This window comes from Aythya marila, assembly GCF_965140915.1.
Source record: "Aythya marila genome assembly, chromosome: 10".
Lineage (NCBI taxonomy): Eukaryota > Metazoa > Chordata > Aves > Anseriformes > Anatidae > Aythya > Aythya marila.
The window spans coordinates 671,171-693,349 of NC_139051.1; the positions used below are offsets into that span (position 1 = coordinate 671,171).

General features: G+C 52.7%; 1 protein-coding gene across 2 annotated transcripts in view; it reads left to right on the top strand.

The window, feature by feature from the left end:
• Positions 1-10,144, top strand: part of SRGAP3 (SLIT-ROBO Rho GTPase activating protein 3) — a 94,417-nt gene extending 84,273 nt beyond the window's left edge. Inside the window, exons 16-22 of one of the 2 annotated variants that reach the window (XM_082768351.1) lie at positions 1,426-1,531; positions 1,789-2,016; positions 2,685-2,764; positions 5,689-5,869; positions 6,234-6,383; positions 6,761-7,088; positions 9,211-10,144. In XM_082768351.1, the coding sequence (XP_082624477.1) occupies positions 1,426-1,531; positions 1,789-2,016; positions 2,685-2,764; positions 5,689-5,869; positions 6,234-6,383; positions 6,761-7,088; positions 9,211-9,627 (1,490 nt within the window). In that variant the 3' untranslated portion in view covers positions 9,628-10,144. The remainder of the gene's footprint in view (positions 1-1,425; positions 1,532-1,788; positions 2,017-2,684; positions 2,765-5,688; positions 5,870-6,233; positions 6,384-6,760; positions 7,089-9,210) is intronic. The other variant, XM_082768352.1, reaches the window with a different exon arrangement.
• The last annotated feature ends 12,035 nt before the right edge of the window (positions 10,145-22,179 follow it).

Here is a 22,179-nt window from a genome sequence, read left to right on the forward strand (position 1 = left end):
TCCTTTCACTGGATGGGGGACTGAGAGTTTACATGGAGACATTCCTCAAATGCACATGAGAAATGGATGGGCAGAAAAGGCACTTGGTTTGCAAAGGTTCACGCAGGGGTGTGCCTGTGTTGTAAAGTGATTGATGGTTGCTCCATTAATTCCTCTGAATTACAGCCAGTCGAAGCATTTTGCTAAGTGAAAAAAGGCAAGTGCTTCAAGACAAGTTGTTCCTCTGGGTTTCAGAACAGATACCTATCGCTGTAGTTTTTATCCAGTGTTTGTTTATTTGATTTTTTTTAAACAAATGTATTCTTAAGTAAAACCAAACTGAAGAAATAGCGAGCCCAGTAAGCATTTACAGGGGATAAATGCATTCTTCAAAAGGAAAAGATTTCCAGCGTGGAATTTTATAAAGATTTTTGAGCTGAAGCCAGATTTTGTTCAGAATTTTCAAAGAAGCGGCAGCCCAGCTACGTGTTGTCAGGGAATTTTATTTTGATGAGCAAGTGTCAGAGTTTGAAGCAGCACAGTGCAGCAAGCAGCTCTCCGCTGGTGTGGTTTGTTCCACGCATCCGAGGCTGGTCTCAGGAAAGCTTTGGTGCCCTGCCTGCTTTGAGTCAAATAGAAGCTGAAGGATTAAGTATCTAGGCAGCATATTGAGCAGATACGGGCTTCAAAAAAAAAAAAGTAGCCCTGGGGGCTGTGTGGTGCCAGCAGCTGCAGCGGCAGCGCCGAGCCCCCCGTGCTGGGACGTGGGGCCGGGCCCTGGGGCTGGGCGTGTGCTGGGCTGCTCCCTGCGAGGCTGGGGGTGAGCAGAGGGCTCTGAGCGAGGGGTCTGGCACTGAAAGCAAGGCAGCGTAACATCAGCCTCCTTCCAGCAGAAGGAAGTTGTTTTCCTTCAGCAGCTCTGGGCTTTGTGCGCTGCTGTGGAGGGGAGAGGAGAATCTCCGAGTGCCAGCTCGGATTAAATTTCTATTAAAGCCAGTGGGAGACTTAAGCAGAAGAGCTGAGGAGGACCTGGTGGGTAAACCCACGAAGGAGTAAAGTTAATAAAAACCTCATTTTAAAATCTGGACTAGAACACCAAACAGGGCACAATTTTCCAGTGCCATATTTGACTGAAGCTTTTGAGAAATGGGGTAGTTGTTGAGGAATTGACTAAATGTATAAGCAGGCGTTTTAAAAATGTAGCCGTGGACATGTCTTTATTTGCTGTGTAAGCTAAACCTTGACTATACGTATGAATTCATCTGTGGAAGATAGGTATGCCTCCTTCTCTACTTGCTGTTAGTGCCAAACCCATGGATCAAACTGGGAAAAGCACTATTGTTATCCTTGGATAGTAGGCTACAAGATCTGGAACAAGTCCCTCTGCTGCTGTGTTGTCTGGTCCTAGGAAGGTTTCAAGATGTGCTTTCTATCTGTGTGTTCCAGAAACTGAGAATCCCACCGAGAGAGTGCATCAGATTCAGCAGATCATCATCACTCTGCCCCGGGCTGTCATCGTTGTCATGAGATACCTTTTTGCTTTCCTCAATCAGTGAGTCTCTTTCTTTTTACGCTCTTTCACTAAGTTGTTCGTGTCTGCCTTTTTTCAGGCTTCCCCTCCTTTGTTGCATGAGTTATTTTGGAGCATTGTATTTTGCTTCTTCCTCAGCCTTGCCCGACTGTGGCAGTGCGTTCAGGGAGGACGTGCAACTCAGTGATGATTTTTGGGCAATGGGGAGTTTGGTGGGAGATTTTTCTGAGCTGACAGGGAAGGTGGGCACTGCACTTCCCTAACACTTGTTTTTGCAGCTTGTCACAGTACAGCGATGAGAACATGATGGATCCCTACAACCTGGCCATCTGCTTCGGGCCCACTCTGATGCACATTCCAGACGGGCAGGATCCGGTGTCCTGCCAGGCCCATGTCAATGAGGTCATCAAAACCATCATCATCAACCACGAGGGCATCTTCCCCAGCCACAGGGAGCTGGAAGGACCTGTCTACGAGAAGTGCATGACTGGAGGGGAGGAGTACTGGTAAGGAGCGGGGGCAGAACTTCATGCATTGCAGAACTTAGCAAAGCCATCTCCCCTCCTTGGTGGTATCTTGCCATGTAAATTAAGAGTGAAGCTGTGCCAAAATGCAGGGCTTTGCCTTGATTCCCTGTAGACAGAGAATTAACTCCAGCTCACATGAGTATAGGAGAAGGGTTCTGGGGGTCCCTGAGAGGATGGACTATGAAGAGGGCTTGAGGAAGCTCAGACTTGATATTCAGGACATCTGAGCCCAGGCTCATCACAGGGATGAATTTTTCTCTCTGCAGAAGCAGCATGCCTTTTTACATCTACTTCTGTTAAACATCACAAATTAGGTGTGCAAGAGTTGAGTATAAAATGCTAAAAATCATTGTGAATGAGTGAGTGGAAAACTTGACTTCTTATTTACACTGATTCGTTCTGCCAAATATGAGTAAGATGCACAAGCAACAGAACATGAGGTTCTGGGCCTGAAGGTTGTGGTACAAGTGTCTGCTGTTCTCAAAGCAAGTCCAGAGATCTGCTGTGATTTAAAATGAGTATCTCAGTCCTACAAAAATGAAAAGCAGAACTCCTTGGGGCCAGATTTTCCCTGAACTTAATTTTGCTAATTGTATTGAGAACAGAATCTCGTTCTTTCCTTTAAAGCACCGTGTATTTTATTTCAGTGACAGCCCCCACAGCGAGCCAGGCACAATTGATGAAGTTGACCATGACAATGGCACGGAGCCACACACCAGTGATGACGGTAAGCACAGGCAGCAGCAGCAGAGAGCTGGGTCCGTGTTGGAAGAGCTATGCATGCAGGGAAGCACCGTGCCCTAAATGGCATTAAACTGGACTGGCGTCCCAGCGTTAGTGGGGGATGATGCCTGTGGGCTTGGTTATGCACACCAACATTACTTACAGGTTTTTGTCACAGGATGTGCGTGGACCTTCCCTGCAGTCTGACTCTGTGGGAGGATACAGGGGCTGGCTTTGTGCAGCTGTTCTGTGAGATGCCATTAATACCATGTATGATTTTTTCTCTTCTCCTCGTTGTCTTTCCTTACATGCTGTGTGCTGGTAAGGACTGGCCATGTGAAATGGCTCAGAAGAGCCGGGGAGAGCCATGGGTGTTACCTGTGCCTGGGGACCAACTCTGCTTGCTCTAGGCCCTGGGATGCTTTGTGGGAACAGAACTTGAGCTCAGCAGCCCCGCGTAGAGTCTGTTCAAGAGAGGCAGTCTGCTGACTTTGTCAGGCCGTGGATCATACCCTTTCACACAGCCATCTTCCTGGCACAAACAGAAAGAACCTGTACTCAGATTGCTGCACCCTGGTTTTGTTCCCAGTCAGTTCTGTTTCCTTTGGTATCCGTGTGCTCATGTTTGCTCATGTCAGACCTGTGGAGCTGGCTCTGGAGGGCAGAGCAGGACGTGCTGTGAGCTGGTTGCTCCCAGCTGTGCTCCTTTGCGGCTGGGTGTGTCGGTATCCCACAGCACTCTGGAGAAGGCTCCTGCCCAGCTTCCTGTAAGCTGGTGCCTGCCCACACGTCTGTGTAAACGAGCCACTTCATAGCTCTCGGTAAGCTTGGAAGCTCACGTGGATCACAAAGGCGAGCATGGAAATGGAGCGCTGGCAGTGTCGGACAAGAAGTGCGTTCGTCACAAAACGCGGTGCCCGAAGCAGAGGAAAGCGAGGGGCTGCCTGGGCCCTGGGGGCACCTGCAGCTCCGGCACAGGGTGGGGGCAGCTGAGCTGGTGCTGCGGAGGGACAGCAAACGTGCAGCCACATGGTAGTGTTTTCATTGTGGGGCCTTGCTGCTTGGAAGAGAGCTGTGGAGCTGGACACCTCGCTGTGTGCCTCTCCTGGTGCCTGCTGTTCCCTCGCCCCCTGCCCTTGACAAAATCTTGGTGCTGTCCTGAGGCTCACCAGGGTGGCAGGAGGGCTGGCTGGCTAACACAGGGGGTCAGACAGCTCAAGGCACAAAAAAAAAAAAAAGGCCCTCCACACTTCTGCATGCTAGGAACAAACGGGAGCCGTGAGGATGAGAAGATGAAGGGGGGAGAGCAAGCTGCTGTTTAGCCAATTTTATGCCTGGGTGGTCACATTAATAGCTCTGATTGGAGTTTCTGGGTGATTAACTGTAGTGCAAGTGTGGAGAAGAGGAGCTTTATTTTGTGAATTTCCATATTCCTCCTTCTCCTCACCTCGTGCACCCTCCCTGCTGTGAAACTCAATATCTTATCAGGGCCCTGAAAGCCCTTCACCATTTGTCCTCAAGAGAGCATTCTGCACTGGTGCTGTGGTGGCGGTCCCGAGCACTGTGGGGTTTGCATTGGTGCAGACTCGTATTTTAAGCTGAGGAAAACCTGGAAAACCTATCTGCTGAAGCAACCTGTCTGATCTCAGATGGAGAAGAGGGTATGGTTCAGACCCAGTGCTTCCCACGTCCTTTTCCGATGGCTCCCCCTCTGCAGACCTTGTGGCTGAGCGGAGCAGAGGGGTGCATCCTGACACTGAGCCCATGGCTCAGCAATGAGGCAGATGTAACAGATCAATCTTCCCTATTTTTAATGAGAGCATGGCAAATCTAAGGCAACTTGGGCTAATTTGCTCTGTCTAGCAGGTGTCACAGCCTCATTAAGTCCCCATGAGGGTTAAAAACAATCGGGTACCTCAGACAATGAAGTTAGGCTATCTCTCCTAGCTGTTAGAGCTGGCTGGGTGGTGGAGCCTGATTTCTTACTTCAGCCTTGGATGGGAAGTGAGCATAGATCTCTCCCTTCCCATCCAGAGAGAAATGCTTTCTGCCTCGCAGTCAGTCACTGCAGCCGTTTCTCTAGGGCTCAGTGCTCCCAGCTGGAAACAGATCTGTAGAAGAGCTGTGCCCCTCTGTGGGCAGCTAAATGCAAACCAGGCACGTGCTGGGGTGCGCCAGCAGCTCCCGCTGTGACGCCCTGGGCCAGGGGCTCAGAGCTCCTCACGTGCTCACCGAGCTCCTAAAGAGAAGTCCTGCCTCGGCCCTCTTGAAATTTAGGCCCTGAGCTCCCAGTTTGTAAATCCTGCAAATTTGTAAAATTTTGGCATTTGGTAGAGCTTAAATCGGAAAAAAGTGCAAGGTAGAGAGCTGGGAAGGGTCTGCAGATGTGAATGAGTTTGTGGTGCTGAGCAGCTGCCCGGCCAGAGCTGGTGTCATCGTTTCTGTGGGGATCCCCAAAAGGGGATTCGTTATTCATCAATAATTCAGGCCAAACTGTCTCCAGGATAAGGGAGGGAATTGAAGAGAAGGTAAGTGGGGCTTTGATTGCTGTATCTGACACGGCTTGACAAGTTCCCAATCTGGAAGATAATGGGATTCTGTAACCAAAGAAATTACTTTGTTGGAAGAAAATATGAATGCAGTCGAGGATGCCATATGCACACAGAGAAATTTCAGCTGCTCCCCATCTGGTCTGCAGCTTTTTGTGGCTGCTGGAAGTCTGTGAGTTAGAGAGAAATTCTAAGGCTGGAAGAACAAAAGGAATTGATCAGTCTAAAAATAAGGTGGTTTGTACTCCACATAGGGTGTTTTTGGAAAGCTGGGGCAGCAGGATTAGAGCTGCTCAGGTGAGGTGGCTGTTTCTAGGATTTATTGTGCCCTCGTGATGGTTGTACTGAACTTTCCTGCTTGTGCTTCTCTCCTTTGCAGAAGTGGAGCAGATTGAAGCCATAGCAAAGTTTGACTACATCGGGCGATCTCCACGAGAGCTGTCCTTTAAGAAGGGGGCCTCACTCCTCCTGTACCATCGGGCCTCAGAAGACTGGTGGGAAGGGAGGCACAACGGTGTGGACGGTCTCATACCCCACCAGTACATCGTGGTGCAAGACATGTGAGTAAAGGCAGTGTGTAGACTCAGGATGTCAAAATCTCCTACCTACCCAAGGTCTGTCTTTAGCTACCTAAGCAGGTGGCCAGATTCTCCCAGGTTTAATGACTTCAGTGAGAAATCTGTATCTGTTCTCATATTGGCTGTAGATTGTTTGTAGTGCAAGCTGGTAAAGACAAAGAGTAAATACTGCACTTGGTGTGCCTAGACCCCGTCTGTCACTGACTGCTCAAAGCTGCTCGATGCAGGTGTAATATTGGTCTTAGCCTGTGCACGTACCTGGCGTTGTTCACCACTTGCTCTGCCTCTAGGCAGGTTTCAGGATCCTTTGCACATGCCAACCTGAGGGGGTTCTCCTTTTCCCCAGGGACGATGCTTTCTCCGACAGCCTGAGCCAGAAGGCAGACAGCGAGGCGAGCAGCGGGCCTCTGCTGGATGACAAAGCCTCCTCAAAGAACGACATCCAGTCGCCAACAGATCATATCGTGGACTACGGCTTTGGCGGAGTCATGGGCCGGTAGGGAAACTCTCTTTCTCCTGCGAACACAGAGAGGTGGTCACGGTCACGTGCAGGGACAAGTCAGTGTGTGGTGCAGGCCAGACAGAAGGGAAAGCTCCACTGTGTTCTGTGGAATAATGTGAGCATGGAAGGGGTTTTCGTGTGGATTGCTAATGTAGATCTTAACAACTAAAAAGGTACAATGCTGTCGATGCTGTCTCTTTCTTGGCACTGGCTAAAATGTCTGTCTCACCTCTTGCTTTAGTCTTCTGGAGCTGAAGGGCTTGAGTTCGGTTTGATCTGCCTTTTCAGAGCTGAGAGATTGTCTTGCAGCATGCAACCAGATGCTTCTGTCTGACGGACGGTGACCTAGTCTTGTGATGAATTCTTTGCAGAGTGAGATTGAGGTCTGACGGCGCAGCTATCCCTCGCCGTCGAAGCGGGGGGGACACCCACAGCCCGCCCCGAGGGATGGGTCCTGGCATAGACACTCCTCCTCGAGCAGCTGCCTGCCCTAGCAGCCCCCACAAAATACCTCTAAACAGAGGCAGGATTGAGAGCCCCGAAAAGCGCAGAATGGCGACATTCGGCAGTGCAGGGAGCATCAATTTCCCAGACAGGAAGGCCTTGTCTGATGGCCACCCGCTGAGATCGACCTGTGGATCGACTAGACACAGTAGTCTCGGAGATCAGAAATCTCTAGAAGCAGAAGCGCTTGCTGAGGTAAGAGGGTTGTGAAGTGGCTCTCGGTGCCCAGGGACCAAGAGGTAAAACAAAACTCACTGGGTGAACGCTGCAGAGCCCCTCTCATCGCAGAGCACTTCAGAGTGGTGCTGCTGTTGCAGCTGTGCTGGTTTAAAGACAAAAACGAGCAGCCAACAGCCTTCCTGCTTTTCCAGCTGTACTGGTGTGTCCAGTAAGAGATACTGCCTCTTCCCACGAACCTTGTTGCTTCGAGACGATAGACAGCAATGTTCGATCCACCGCTGGCAGCCCCTGGCTCCCCCAGGGAGGGAAGTGCATTATCTCCTTCAGGCACTTCACAAAGGGGAAAAACAGATCTGTCAAATCAGAATTTGGTAGGCGCTCAGTGCATGGAGGAAAACGTTTCAGGTTCATTACTGGCTGTTGGGAGCCAGGACCTCAGTAGGGTTCCCCCAGCTGTTCATCACCATCATTCGCCATCAGTTCCCCGGTGCTTGTTCCATGCATGTTACCTCGGCATAGCCTGCAGGCCTCCTCTGCTCACTGCTCGCTGGGGCCCTCAGCCAGGCCACACTAAACCTATTAACATCTGGGAGCGTGGTCCCTGCACGGAGCAGAGCGCAGGACTCTGCAGTGTCTCAGTGTGGGGGGCGTGGGCACAGTCCCTGGTTCCAGCATCTCCCAGGCCTTGGCTTCGTGCCGCGCTCAGCCAGGGGTGACGGCAGTGGGGCAGCCGGTGACGGCCACGTGGAGAAGGGCAGCTGCTGGGGACACCACTGCCCAGCACACGGAAGGAGCTCGTGTGGGGTTTGGCAGGTTGTTGTGTGTAGAATCAGCTGTTTTCAGTGGGATAATTAATGATGATTGCAGAAAGAAAGAACTTTCACTGTCCTGTCTGCTTTTCCACCAGTCATGCTCCTTGTTCGCTTGCTCTGCAGCACGCTGCCCAGCTTCTCTGTTCATCAACAGCTTACACTTGGTGCAAACAAAGTCACAAAGTTCTGGTTGTAGCCTAGTGCACATCCCAAGCGGGGGTTCGGGCGGGGGCACCACGGCAGGGCTGGGGCAGGGTAACTGTGAGCACCGGTCCCTGGGGCTCGGCGGACGGCAGCGGCCTCCTGCCCTGCAGCGGTGCCCCTGCTGCTGACTGCCCAGGGCCCGTTTCCAGCTGCGGGGCAGCGGGTGCCTCCGGAGGAACGGGCGAATGCCCCGTTTTGTTCACTTCTTGGTTTTGTTTGGTTTTGTTTTAGAGCTGTGGGAAGCATTCCCACTCAGCTGATGTAAATAAATATTTACCTTGAAGTCTGTAGGACCGCTGAGCTTGGTAGTCCTAGGGCTTGGCTCTGGGAGTTTATTTCCACTCATTTTCTGCACAGTTTAATATAATTAATTGGAGCTAACTTGATAATTAATTTCCTTCTACTGAACATTACCTGAGGCTTACCAAGAATGCTGTATCCATTAGAAACATGAAGGGCTTGTCTACACAAGGACAGTGAGCAGAGTTGACTTGGGGTTACTTTTTAAATGATCGATTCAGTTGACTTCAATCACTTTGCAGATGGGCTCTGACTTAAAGTGGCCTTAATTCGGCTGAGGCTGAAATAGGTGAAGGCAAATTAGGGCCTCTTTATTTCTGAACGAAAAGATCAGCACTACAGTTGTAGGCACTTTACCCAATTTGCTTTAAATTGACATTTTTCATTTTTCATTGTAATTTTTCATTTTTCATTGAACTGGGCTCCCTTTGTGGCGGATCTCTTTGGGCAGACCCAGGGATGCTGCGCCCCAGGAGCACGGCCCCGGTGGTTTGGGAGGTGCCCCTCGGGGGGGGCTGGTTCCTGCAGGGCCCAGTGGGCAGGGTGTCGGGGCTGGTGCCACAGCAGCACTCACAGCACACAGGGTTTGCTCCTCCTGGAGCTGGTGACCAAACTCCCATCGACTTCAGTCAGTGGGAGCCTTTGTGCTGCCAGTTTGGGCTCCGAATCTTCTTCACAAGCTCCTGCTCTGCCCAGAGGCCTGAGAGACCCCATCCTCAGTCAGCCCCCCCAGCCACCCCCAGCCACGCAGACACTAGGATGGGGGCATCTCTGCGGGCTGGGCCGCGGTGCTGACCCCCCTTTCTCGGTGGTGCTTGCAGGACATCGAGAAGACCATGAGCACGGCGCTGAACGAGCTGCGGGAGCTGGAGCGGCAGAACACGGCCAAGCAGGCTCCCGACGTGGTGCTGGACACGCTGGAGCCCATGAAGAACCCCCCGCTGGGCGCCACCAACTCGGAGCCCGCCAGCCCCCTCCACACCATCCTGATCCGAGACCCCGATGCGGCCATGCGGCGCAGCAGCAGCTCCACCACCGAGATGATGACCACCTTCAAGCCAGCCCTGTCCGCCCGGCTGGCCGGGGCGCAGCTGCGGCCCCCGCCCATGCGGCCGGTGCGCCCGGTGGTGCAGCACCGCTCCAGCAGCAGCAGCAGCTCGGGGGTGGGCAGCCCCGCCGTCACCCCCACCGAGAAGCTCTTCCCCAGCAGCTCTGCGGATAAATCGGGCACCATGTAGGCGGGCAGCGGGGGCGGCGCCTCCGCCCGGCCTCGCGCGGCCACCCCGCAGCTCGGACCGGGCCCACGAGCAAACCCCGCGGGGGCAGCGAGCGCCTCGCCTCGGCCCGGCTGGTGGCACGTGCTACAGACGTGTGCGTGTGTGTGAGTGTGCACGAGTGTGTGCGCACCCCCACCATGTGGAGACACCTCCCACGCTTGCAGCCCTGCGGCAGGAGACGGCGGGTCTCCGTGTTGTCACTGGAGAATACACATCCTATGTAGAAGTATATATTACAAAAGTGTACAGAACTGGGTGACTTTTTATAAAAAAGTAGATTTACCTCAGAAACTGGCTCTGAAACGTCCTCGCTAGAGATGCTGGGTTGTGTTTTGTTTTTTTTTCTCTCTCCCCCCTCCCTCCTCCCAGGCTATTTGCGTGTGCGTGCGTGGAAATACATCGCAACTGTGTGTCGAGCAATACAAGGCCAATCCTGGGGTTACATCCTGCACCTCTCGGCATTTAAAAAAAAAAAGGATGATACAATGGGTTAATGGGTTTTATTCACTACTTGGCCTATGGAGAAGAGTTGAAAATGCAGAAGTGCCAGCAGTGTCCGTCAGGCCGGCGGGATGTCGTCTCCAGCCGAGTCCTGAGACTCCTTCGTGCGCAGCTGAGGGCCCGGCCAGCAGCACCGGGCGCTCCCCAGGCTCTGCAGGGCGAGGAGCAGCGCTGGGGGGCGAGCGGGGGCCTCTGAACTCCAATGTTCTTGAAGACTTCAAAATGAACAAGGACTGGTGACAAAGCTGTGGTAAAGCATAAATAGAGTAACTTATACAGGTCTGAGACGCTTCATTTCACTCTCCCCATACACTTTTTTTTTGTTTTGTTTTTTAACTCACGAATATCTCAACAAATGGGACTAAACAGGCAAGGAGGCTTTGGTACAGTAACGTTCCTTTATTTAAAGTTGCACAGCAGTACATGAGGGTCTTGATTCAGATTGCGTCTTCTTGCATGAAAAGCATGAGCCATATTTGACCATATCAGATGCGTAACCGATCTGATGGGGCGATATTTTGCACTTTCTGTACTGTACTATATAATACAACAGTTTGAGTTTATGCAAAATAATTTACATTTTGTTTTTCCTCTAAACATTTAACCCAGAGAAAAAAAAATATGCAGAAAGAGCTGGGGATTGCATGGTATTTCGTCTGATAACCAAGTCTCTCTGTAATGCTGAAATCAAGACACTCTGTGCTTCTCCTGCAGTTTTCTTTCTTCTTGTACAGATTTCCACGCAACGACCCGTGCTTTAATTTGGTCCCTTCCACGTGATCACACACAACCCCAGCGTGAAACCGGCCATCGTGAGTCTCAGCTGCACAGAAATCTGCGCTAACAGCTCCTTCACGTCCACGCCCTCCTCCCAGTATCCGGCTCCTGTCTGTCCCTCCGCAAGCCCTCCTGCCTCACCCAGCGGCCATCTGCCCCCGTCCACCGCTTTTTTTCTCCCGTCAACCTCCTCTCCTCTCTCTCCGAGCCTGTGGGCGATGCTGGGCTGTGCTCTCAGCCACGGCCGCCCTGGGCGCGGGCAGGAGGCTGCTGCTGTCCGTGTGCGGTGCACGAGCATGTGTCCCTGCCACGCCTGCCTCTCCGGCCGCCCCTCGCCTGGTCGGGTCCCTTTCTGTATCGCTGTACTCGCTTCAATGCTGGAAAGTAACTGTTAAAATGTAAGCTGTACAAAATATAGGGTAAGATTAGATGAAAGCCAATGCCACTCACCAAATCTTTGCACTTAGTAGATAGATCAATGTAAAAAGTAATGTTAAAGAAATAAAAAACCAGAAACCTAACCTTTCGGTGTACAGTGTGGGGGAAAAAGTACTGTATGTAGTGGTTCTGTCATTGTTCCTCAGTATAATGCTATAAGGGGAAATGGTGTTTACGTACTTGTCTATTAACATAGTTGACATTTGTAATTACCACAATTAGTTCATATTGATGTTTATTTTTCTTCATAGTTTTTCCCCCCCTTTCCTAAACTTAGACTAACCCCGAGGTCAACGCCTCTGTCATTATGGGCAGCAGATGTTCACACAGTCTGTTCTAGCAATGAACCAGCAAATGGGCTCTTAGGGGAGGGAAGAAACCCACTTGGCACGAGAGTTGTGTATTCGTTGCCAGTAACTTCTTTTTTTTTTTTTTTTCTTTTTTCCATTTAGTTCTTGGAGAACACTTTGCCAGTCGTCTGTTTTTTTATATACTTTCAAAGATGACTTGATAGCAAAACCATGTTTATTGTTTGTTTTTTTCTTCCCTTCTTTTAAGGATACGGTACAAATTCCAGTGTTTTTCTATTAAATTATTGCCTTTTGTTTTCCTTTGTTTTGTTTTGTTGTGGGTTTTTAATACAATTGTTTTCTTATCTTTAAGTGCCTTTTTGAGCACCAGAACAAATGCTTGGAATTAATGTACTTGGAGCTGTACACATCATGATTTCCTTTGTACAGTTATGTTGTGCTGTGGGTGATTGCTTTTAAAATCCTTTTAAATTTTTTTTAAAGAAAAGAAAAACCAAGACATTTTGTTGAAGAATAAACTACCCCTTTTTAATACGGTATTCCAATTGTAGTTTTAACTACTGTAAATTTAAGGGGAAAAAAATGTATTTTTCTGTAACTTGGCACAAAATTTAAACACATTGTAGGAGTATCATAACTGGAACCCACTCACGTTTTATGAGTGACTTTATCCTGATCCTTGATACCTCTTTAAAGGCTCAAAGACTGTAGGCTTTAAGAGTTCCTAGAGCTGTTCACTCAAGCTGTGAAAATTTGCAGCCTGGCAGCGGTTAGGGGACGCCGGGCAAGCCCCGAGGAGGAAGAGGAGGGCAGCTCACGGGGTCGTTTCTCTGCTGTGCAGAGCCGGTGCCACCCTCCTGGGGGTCCCCGGGGTCCCCCGGGACTGCGGCTGCCCCCGCCGAGCTGCTCCCGAGGCAGCTCCGCGCTCGGCCCCGGTGCCGCTGCAGGGCCGTCGTGCCCCGGCCCCTCTCCTCTCTGCCTGGCTTCGGCGAGCAGCGCACACCTCGGTCCCGGGCGGTGACGGCAGCGCGTGTTCCTTCCTTGGGCTGAGGTACACCCGACAGCTCCCTTCTGTAACTCCTGGGCTGTTACTGAACGAGCAGTGTTGTGGTTTTCACGGCGCGGCACTAGGTGTCCCGAGTCTGATCTGCTGCTGAGTGGCTGGGTTGCGTAGTCTGAGGGGTTTTTTGGTTGTGCCAGGAAACCTTAGGACCCTGCTGGTTGGCTGCCCTCCCTACCGGTCGTCGTCCTCCCCGTGGGTGTTGTCTCTGTAACGTATGGTGAGATGCCGTTCAGCTAGAGTGTCTGATGGGGTCCTCTGTCCTGTATGCTGATGATGCCATGTAGATGGAGCCACTGGTCGGATGTGGACTCATCCTGTTGAATAAAACTGCTTAACTTTTCTCAAAAACACCCGTTGTGGTTTCAGAGTGTTCACCGCCTCGCTGCCGTCCCGGGAAGCCGCGTGTGGCTGGTGCCGTGTCCCCGTCCCTCCGTGGCGTGTCCCCGCCTGGTGCCGGTGGCTCTGCCGAGCTCTGCGTCTCCTCCCCGGCCCCGTGCTCAGAGCTTGGCCTTGGGGCTGGGCAGGGGCCCCGTGGCCACCCGGCTGCTTCCCCTGCCCGTCCTGCAGGCAGGCCCGCTGGGGGTGACAGTGATGTACCTGGCGGTGGGGCGCTTGTTTAGATGAACCGCTGAGAGCGCAGATGGACGCTTGCCTTTCAGCTCTGGACATATGGTGAAAATACACGGGGAAGGAGATGTAGGCCAATTAAAAAAAACAAAACAAAACACCGCAAACTCCACGTGGGTGTAAATTCACACATTCCCATGGATGTGGGAGGACCTCTGCTGATTTTCAGCAGTATAGATGTACCCTGCATTCCTGAGCTCTCATTTCTTTATTTAAAATGCATTTTGGAAAAAAAGAAGAAGAAAAAAAAAAGGGCACACTCCCTGTTACTTGACCCAATCTTTGCCTTGACATTCCCTGCAGGATTTGGGGTGCGAGAAGGGGAGGCCCCGGGGATGCCGTGAGGCCGAGCTCAGCCCTGGGTGCTCACCTCCAGCCCCCGCTCCCCCCGGCACTGCCACGCGCCCCCGAGACCCGGAGCTGGTGCAGGCTGGCTTGAAACCTGCCACGCTCGTGTGGCTGGGATGAGAAAGGAAAGAAATGGAGAAAGATCAATGAAATAAACCTGTTAATTAAAAGGTGCTGAACCGATGGCAGTTTAGGCTGAAGACCATGGTGCAGCAGAACGTGTCCTGCTCAAGCCTGAGCCCCGAGCAGACTCTGGGCGCTGGGCGCAGACGCTGACATCCCCCTGAGCATGGGGAGCCCCCCGCTGCCCCTGCCCATGTGAGCAGCTTTGTGCACGGGGCAGCCGCGCAGCGCAACCCTGCTGCACCCTCAGCATCAGCCATGCCTCCCCCTGCTCGCCCCGATGTATTTTGGGGGGATTGTGACTGCACTGCCTGGCGCTGCTCCTACTTTTCCCCAAACCCTTCACTCCGTAAGCCCCTCTAAGCAGTTTAGCGCATTAGCGCTCGCTCGTGTAGGAGTACGAGATTAGTATTGCTCTTGAAATGGAGAGAATTGCTTTGGCAGCGAAGCACTGGAGGAGTGGGGCTTGCTTTCCTTCCAAAAGCCAATTACGTGCGCAGTAATTATCCCCGGAGGGGCACAGGGGGACAGCAGGACTTGCTCCCGAGCCCTGCAGCCGCTGGTGCGGGGTGGGCACCCGGGGCGCTGTGAGGGGCCGCGGGCGGTGGGTCTCTGGCCGTGGGGCTGCTGCCCCCAGCACGGACACAGCCGAGGCCCTGCGCTGCCCGTCCCACGGCTCCGGGCCCCAAATCCCCGGGGGTTGAGCTCGGGCACCGCCGCTGCCAGCCCCTGCCCAGCCCCGCGCTGCCGGCCCCGCGCCCAGCAGGTGGCAGCGCGGCCTCGGGCTGGAGATTAAATTAGCCCCGGTCAAGATTTATTGAAGATCGGTGGCTGAGGTCAGGGGAAGTACGGGGACGTGGCTGGCGGCCCCCTCCCTTCCCCGGGATGCTCCCCCCGAGAGAAGCAGAGGGGCCGTGGCAGCGGGCGCGGGCTGGGCGCTGTGGTGGTGCTGGCAGTGCCCGTGCGTGGAGCCAGCACAGATCCAGATCCTGCTCCTGCTCCCAAAACACAGCCTCCAGCAGGACCCAGGGCAGGGCCGTCTCCTGGGCTGGCCTTCTGAAACACCTGAAATCCATCAGCACTCCTGGGCAGAGAGCTGCTGCTGCTCTTGAAGGGAAGTTGTTAAGGAAGGGCTGGGGAGGGGTGAGCATGGGCTTGGTGTAAGTGCTGTGGGCTGTTGGGCTCTGCAGTGGGACGTGAAGCTAAAGCAGGGGAGTGAAAGCAGAAGAAAGGACGGCTCTGTGCAGCGCGTTGGGTGGTGGGAGCAGCTGCCCAAGCAGCAGGATGTAACGCCAGGCCAGGCAGCACCCTGCGTGTTTTTGCTCTCTCCTCCAGAGCGTGGTGCAAGCCCACAGCCTTCCATCCTGAGCAAGGGCAGCTCCTGTCCTGTCTGGAAAAGGGCCATGTGCAGGTGTGGGTGTGTGGGGAAAGGAGCTGAGCCTCCTGGAGGGGCTCTGTGGGGCTGTGCTCAACGTGGGGGGCAGGAGCCTGGTGCCCCAAACCGCAGCATCGCCGTGTCCCCAGCCAGCAGTGCCTGCGTGGGCTGTGCTGTGACCGCCTGGCTTCCTGACCGTGCTGAGCAGGAGAGAGCAGACCCTGGAGCAGAGCTGTTCCTGCAGGTATGCTGTTGGTGAGCTTTTTTGCCTTCTTCTTTTCTCCCCCAGCAGTTCACAAAGCAGAAAGGGTGCTGGAGGCACAGGGAAGGGCATTTGTATGGGTGGGAGGCGATCACCTGCAAACCAGGGCATGGCTTTCAGATGGCATTTCAAGACCTGAAGTTGGTTGCATCACTGGGGACCATTAAGGAAGAAATCATGGTATTTTTGGGAACAAATCCTTCAGTCTGTCTCTTGACTGAAGCTGGTGACACTTTTATCTGAGAGAGGCAAGGCTTCAGATAAATGTTTCAAAGCACTTCACAAATGAATTAAAACTGGTTTTGAAAGATGGGCGTTTTTATCTGCGTCATGTTGCAGACCCATTCCGTGGCTCCCATTATTGCAATGTGTATAATCACAAGAGATTACTCTGGGCCCAAAGAGCCTACGGGCACCAAAGCAGAGGGAGGCAGCTTGTCCAGGGCCATGCGCGGTGACTCAGGCCTGCAGGCGTTAGTATGATCAAGACTTGCAAGCCGAAAGTGATGGGGCAGAAACGGAGCTGTGAAGGAAGGGTGAGCTGCAGCAGCCAGGGTCAGGAAAGCTCTGGGGGCAGGAGCTGCAGAGGAGGAAGCCTCTTCTGGTTCTGTATGCACGTTGTGTGCAGGAGGATGAATGGGGTCTGCGTGGATGGGGCGGTGCCGTGGCTGCCGGGGTGCAAGGCAGCAAACGTCCACAGTGGCCGTGCTGCCAGGGCTGCTGCTCCCTGTGGGACATCCCGGTGACATCCCTGTCACATCCCCGTGGCACGGACACGGCCGCTGCTCGCAGGGGGGGAGCCTCAGCAGCACCACACCTCCCTTCGCTGCTACACCACGAGACCGTGCTGAAGCACTGGAACGAAACCTTGGCCTCCTCCAGTGATCTTTTGGATAATTAATTGCCGAGAAATGCTCTGAGGGTAATTTGGCTTTTATTTAGGTGGATCCAATCATTCAATATTTAGGTGGAGCCAATGATCATTCGCTGCATGTGCTTTAAAGGTGCACCTAAGGGCAGCCTGTCAGTGGTAATGCTCATAGATAATGAATGAAAAGATGACACAGAAGTGAAATGGAGAAGAAATGTTGGTGGAAATTAGAGTGATTAATGCTTTGAACCTGGACTCAGAGTGCAGCAAGTGCTTTCAGTCTTGCTGACTGAATTAAATAAGCCAAATTAGTAATATTTTTAATTTTTCTTCCTCCTGTTTAAAGACATCGAAGTGCTTTTAGCAAATGAGGTAAAGAGTTTCCATCTATGTTTAGAGCAAAAACGGAGCAATGTGCCGTGCCACGTCCAGAGCCTGCAGTGAGCTCGTGGCACAGGGCCACGCACCCCATCCTGCCCCCCACGTGGCCTTGCTGGTGACGCAGCCGTGAGCCCGGGTGGCCCCAGGACAGCTCTGTGGGTGCTGCTGGGGGTGGCTGCTGCACGCAGGGCGGCGCGGTGCCGGGGGCGTTCATGCTCAGTGGCTGCGCAGCCCCTGCGGGGCGGTGGGACGTGGTGGGGTGTGCTGTGTCCTGCCCACACCGCCCGGCTTTGCTGCCAGGCAGCTTGCTGTGTGTCAGCAGGGATCTGTGTCACTTGCACCCCCATCACTCGTGGTGGGGACTCGCCTGTTTCTCCCTGATCCTTCCATATGCAGCATGCTTTGTTTGCAGCGCTGCGGCCCCCAGCAGTCCTCGGCATCACGGGGTGGAGGCTGAGGCTGTCCTCTGTGCCATGCGGCCTGGGGACATTCCCCGGGGTCCCACGTTCACCCCACTGCGGAGAGGGGAAAGGAGCTGACGGATGAGATCGACTCTTGAAACTGGCAGCGCGCTCTTCAGATAGCAAACTGCCCTGGGTTTGCCTGGAGACAGCTACTCAGTGTGGGGAAAACCTGGCACCAGCTCGCGCCGCTGTGGTTTGTGCTGGGTTTCAGCGCGTTCTTTTTGGAGTTTTAATTGCTTTATTTTTCTTCAAACGTCTCCCTCCCGCTCTGGTGCGTGACCAGAACGGCATCTCCCCAGGCTGCCTCCTTTCCCTCTGCCCTCCAGCCTGCCTGGCCGCTGGGTCGGAGCTTCCCTGCTCCATCAGGGAACTCATCTGCTCCTCAGCTGGGCACTGCAGGGTGCACCCCGCTGCAAGGGAGAAGTAAGAGTTTTCCCCACTTTGGTTAAAATGAGAAAAGAGGGGAAAAAAAAAAAGAAAAAAGATTGTTAACACACCCCTACAGGCTCACTCTCTGTGGAGACATTGGAAACCAGTTTTTAGCAGGCTTTAGGGATTGCAGCGTTATCCATCTTCTGTAAATACTGCAGAGCTGTGGAGTTGGGAGCGTGTTTATGATTGCGGCTAGGGCTGAAAGACTCGTCAGCGCTGATGGCACGCGGAATCGCTTCACTGGGTACCCAGCTGGAAGACAGCAGCTGTCCAAGCTTTCTGCTCTGAGTTTTTACTGGGAGCGAAGCACAGGATATGGGATTTGCAGAAGTATTTAAACACACATCGAGGTAAGGGTAGCTGTTGGAGGTAAAACAGCATTGCTGCCTGCCATAAAGACACCTCCTCCCTCCCCAGAAATCTGAGCCCCATGCTCGGAGTGCTTAAGCTATGGAGTGGCCACTGAAGCCATGGAGTTTGTGTCCTAGAATTGAAGCACCAGCACTGGAGTAAAACTTATTCCAGACCTTTAAATAATGCAGGTGGTCAGCATCCAAAGGCCAGGCGCCCATGTGACTGCTAATTCTGACCCGGGCACCCACCTGGCTGCTAAATTTGTGGGGACACCAGGCCTTGGGAGCAGCAGGGTACGAGGGAAGCCGCAGCAGGAGCAGAGCTAACGGGATCAGCAGCGCTGCGTTTGCTCTGTGGCTTACAGGCACTGGGGCTTGCAAACAGTGCTCAGCTTTTGGGGCAGCAGCAGGCTGTCAGGAGGGGAGAGGCGCTGTCTCGGGGTTTCTCTGAGCGTTTTGCACTGGGGTGTGAGCTGGCTTGGGATGAGACCTGACGAGGTGTGAGCTGTCTCGAGGCCACGCACGCCGAGATGTGGCACAGCTGTGACGGAGCAGAGCCCCACGCCAGCCGTTTCCTCCACAGTCCCAAGGCTCCGTGATAACTGAAATAACCCAGGGCAGGCGTCACTCGGGGAGCCTCCAGGGTGAGACGTAGTCTTTTTTTTTTAGGTAAAATTTTATTTATTTATTTATTTTTAAAGCCTTACATAAGTCAAAACATCTGCTAGTGCATGACTAATGCACCCCCTCCTCCCGCAGCGCGGTGACACAAGTTCACAGGAATTACATAAATGGCTGTTTCCTGTAAGAAGTTATAGGTTGTTCGTAGGTCTTTTGGGGACAAATCTCACATTCAACAGTCCATTAGCTTGCTTTGTTTACAAATAGCGCTGAACTGACCTGATTAATGCACTCTGCTGCCCAGCCTGCACTTCTGCGAGGAGGTGACAGGAACGAAGGCAAGCCCTGCTGCTGCCTGAGGTGGGCTGGCAGGGCTGCGAGGCTGCTTTCCTTCACACCAACATCAGCCTACCCGGGACAACACACGTTTCCCAGAGCACGGCCTGTGGGCAAGCAGCGGGCAGGGCTGTGCTGTGTGGGCATGGTAGTGCTGTGCCGGGGTGCAGGCACCCCGCTGAGCTGCAAGGCGCTGTTCCCCATGGGGGAGATGCTGGGTCTGGTGTTACCGGGTCCAGCAGGGCTTTCCCTGCCGTAGTGGCTGCTTCTGGGCCCTGAGGTGCTCGTGGCCCTGCTGTGGCTGTGCTCTGAGTGCTCTGAACGGGGTGCCGGGGCAGCGGGCCTTCGCCGGCCGCCTCAGGGGCGTGGGGTGGCTGTGGGGAGATGATGTAGCTGTGGATTGCGTTGGTTTAGTTCAGGGATGTGTACTGGCGAGCACCCAGAAAGCTCCGCTACAGCTCATTTGCCTTCTGGAAAGTGCAAGGAAGTAATTTAAAGAACTGCCAGCTAAACGGCCGTGAGACGTGACTTCATTCAGGCTGGTGGAGGGGCAGGAGGAGGATGAGGATGAGGGGGTGCCGGGCTCTGTGGTGCTTGTGCCCCTCCTGCCCAAGTGCTGCCACTGCCCTCCTGGGTGCCGTGGGGTGGAGGGGACTGACTGCTGTGCTGGTTGTGAACGTGCATCTCTCTGTTTTTCCTCCTTGTTTCCCAGAGCAGATGCCACAATTCTGGTCGTTCTGGGCCAGACCTTTGTTTAGATGAGTGCAGTTCACGTGCCGATGGCAGAAGGGTCGCAAAGCATGGGCTTTAACTGCTGAGCGTTGTGTCCTCCTGCAGGGCTCAGCTCACCGTGCTGTGGGTCTGGCTGTCCCAACCCCCTGGCGACTTCAGTATGGGGCAGGCCCGCAGGCTGCCCATGGCCCCGACACGTTCTCGACAGGACATGCAGCTCTGGAGCCAAGCCGCGGGCCCTCGTGGCTTTGTTGGCCAGATGGAGGGAGAAAACCAGAACCAGATGTTGCAGAGAATCCTGGCTGTTGTCAGCTTTGCTCTCCCCCCATGAGGAGCAGCCCAGCCGGGCCTGCGGTGCGTGAGGGAGCTGCAGCTCCGCGATGGGCTGGCCCCGGCCGCGTCAGACGCCTGCTGGTGTAGCTGTGCGCGGCGAGGGAAGCTGGGGGCTTTGCAGGATCTCCTCCTTGGATGTCTGTTTTAGGGAGCAGATGACTTTGAGAAAGCATGAGTGGAGGCAAATTTCTGCATAAATGTCGTGGAATTACACCTACTGTCTTTGAATATCGATCCCTGGGGATACTGGTCCTCAGAACAAGGCAGCACTTCGGTAGTTTAATGTAAAGCTTTTCCTATGCAATGTGGTTTCATAAAAAAGCTTGGATCTTGGAGGCTTGAGGACTGCTATTGCTCCATGAAGTTAAGACGGATCTGCTTGGAGTTTAGCTTTGCGGCACACCAGTGGTTTGGCCAAGTGGTGTTCTCTGTACAGAGGGAGACTGGAGTCATAGCAAGAGTGCAGCATTTGGAGAGAGTTACCAAAGCTGTAGCAAAACTGGAGGTGGAAATTTACACCTTGAGAATCCAGGGTTAATGCCCTAAAAAGCCTTTCTCCTTTGGAAGTAGATAGGTCCTTAGATCTTACATGCAACCTTCAGTTTCCTTTATAATGTATTTCTGGTCTACAGATTTCTGTGTTGTTTTTTTTTTTGTCCCCATTATATCTTGAGTTATTTTCCAAGTTGCTTCCTCATCAGACTTTTAAATTGTTTTTACTATATTAGCTGACAAATATAGGCAAACTTGAAGGTTTGACTTTTTTAGAATTCTAGGTCTTGTAATTTTTTAGTGAAAGCTGTAGAGTAATTCCCAAATTGTCTGGATAAAAACTAAATATAATTTTATGGGAGTGACATTTTCAGGGGGATTAGAAGATTGAAGATAATTGAGAAAATGTTTTCAAATTGCAACATTCAGTCTCTGCACAAAGCAGTATCAGATTTAGAGTCTGCTTCTTGGAGCTTTGATTACCTCAAATAGCATTTTTCTTTAGGAAGGAAAAAAAAAAAAAGCTTCCAGTGAGGCCTTTGTGGACGCCAGCAGGGGGATGGCAGTGGGCGAGGGCGGCGATTCGGGGCTGGGGCAGCAGCGAGGGCCCCTTGGTGGAAGCTGGAAATCCTCAGCTGATGACGGGCAGCGTGGCTCTCAGCGCCCTCCTGCACCAAGGAAGGGCCGTGGGATGTAAGCTGCCGCCCGCAGAGATCTGCACAGTGCTAAATCCACCCTGTGCAAGGACTCCATCTTCTCCCATTTCCTCAGTGTTAACTTAATCTAGACTTTTCTTCATTTTCCTTTAGTGCTTACCTCCTGTCATCTCTTTTATCCTGTTAGATGTTTGCCAGAGAACTGTGCTTTACTCAAAACGAAATAGTAGGAGTAGAAAAACCAGAATCACTCCCGTTGCTGTTCTCTTTCAGCGCAGGGCAGTAGGCAATATTGTTTGCTAGGCTCCAGTAGTTTGGCTTTTAGTCTGTTTTGCAGTTATTCACCTGCATTTCTCAGTTCCTGACTGCTGTCAGTGAGCTGATGCATGGGAAGAGAAGCTTCAATGGTGAGGCTGATTAATGACAACAAATTATGCAATCTAGAAAATGTGTCAGCCACTGAGTGCAGGATGTCTGGTGGGTGGAAAATCTCATTACTGATCCAAGGAGAATGGCCAGACACCATTTCATTCAAAATAAAAATGTGCAAATTAGCCACAGTGAAAGGCCAAGCTGTCTGAAACACGAGCTGTTTATATTTTATTGCAGATATGAAAGCCGAACCCATTTGATTATAAAAGATGTCACATCCTGGGGACTGGTCCTGGATGATGGCCTTACTTTTCCAATGGGAGATTCCTGCTTGTGGCTGCGAGATCTGACCGTAGGGTGCACCAGGCTGAGCATTCTCCAGGTGCAAGCAGCCCTCCTCCGCCAGGCTGCCTCGGCTGGACCCCTGGGGGTCCAGCAGCAGCACGAGGAGCTCTGCGGCAGAAGGCAATGCAGAAATTTTCCCAGATGTTGGTCATAATTCTCCTCCAAAGCTGGAGCGGATGGACTGGTTGAAGCCACCCATCTTGTCCTTGTTTCTGTGGACTCTGGCACTGGCAGTGACCCTGGTATAATTTAGAACTGGCATTTAGGGTACTCACTGAAGAAGTATTTAGAAAAAAAAAA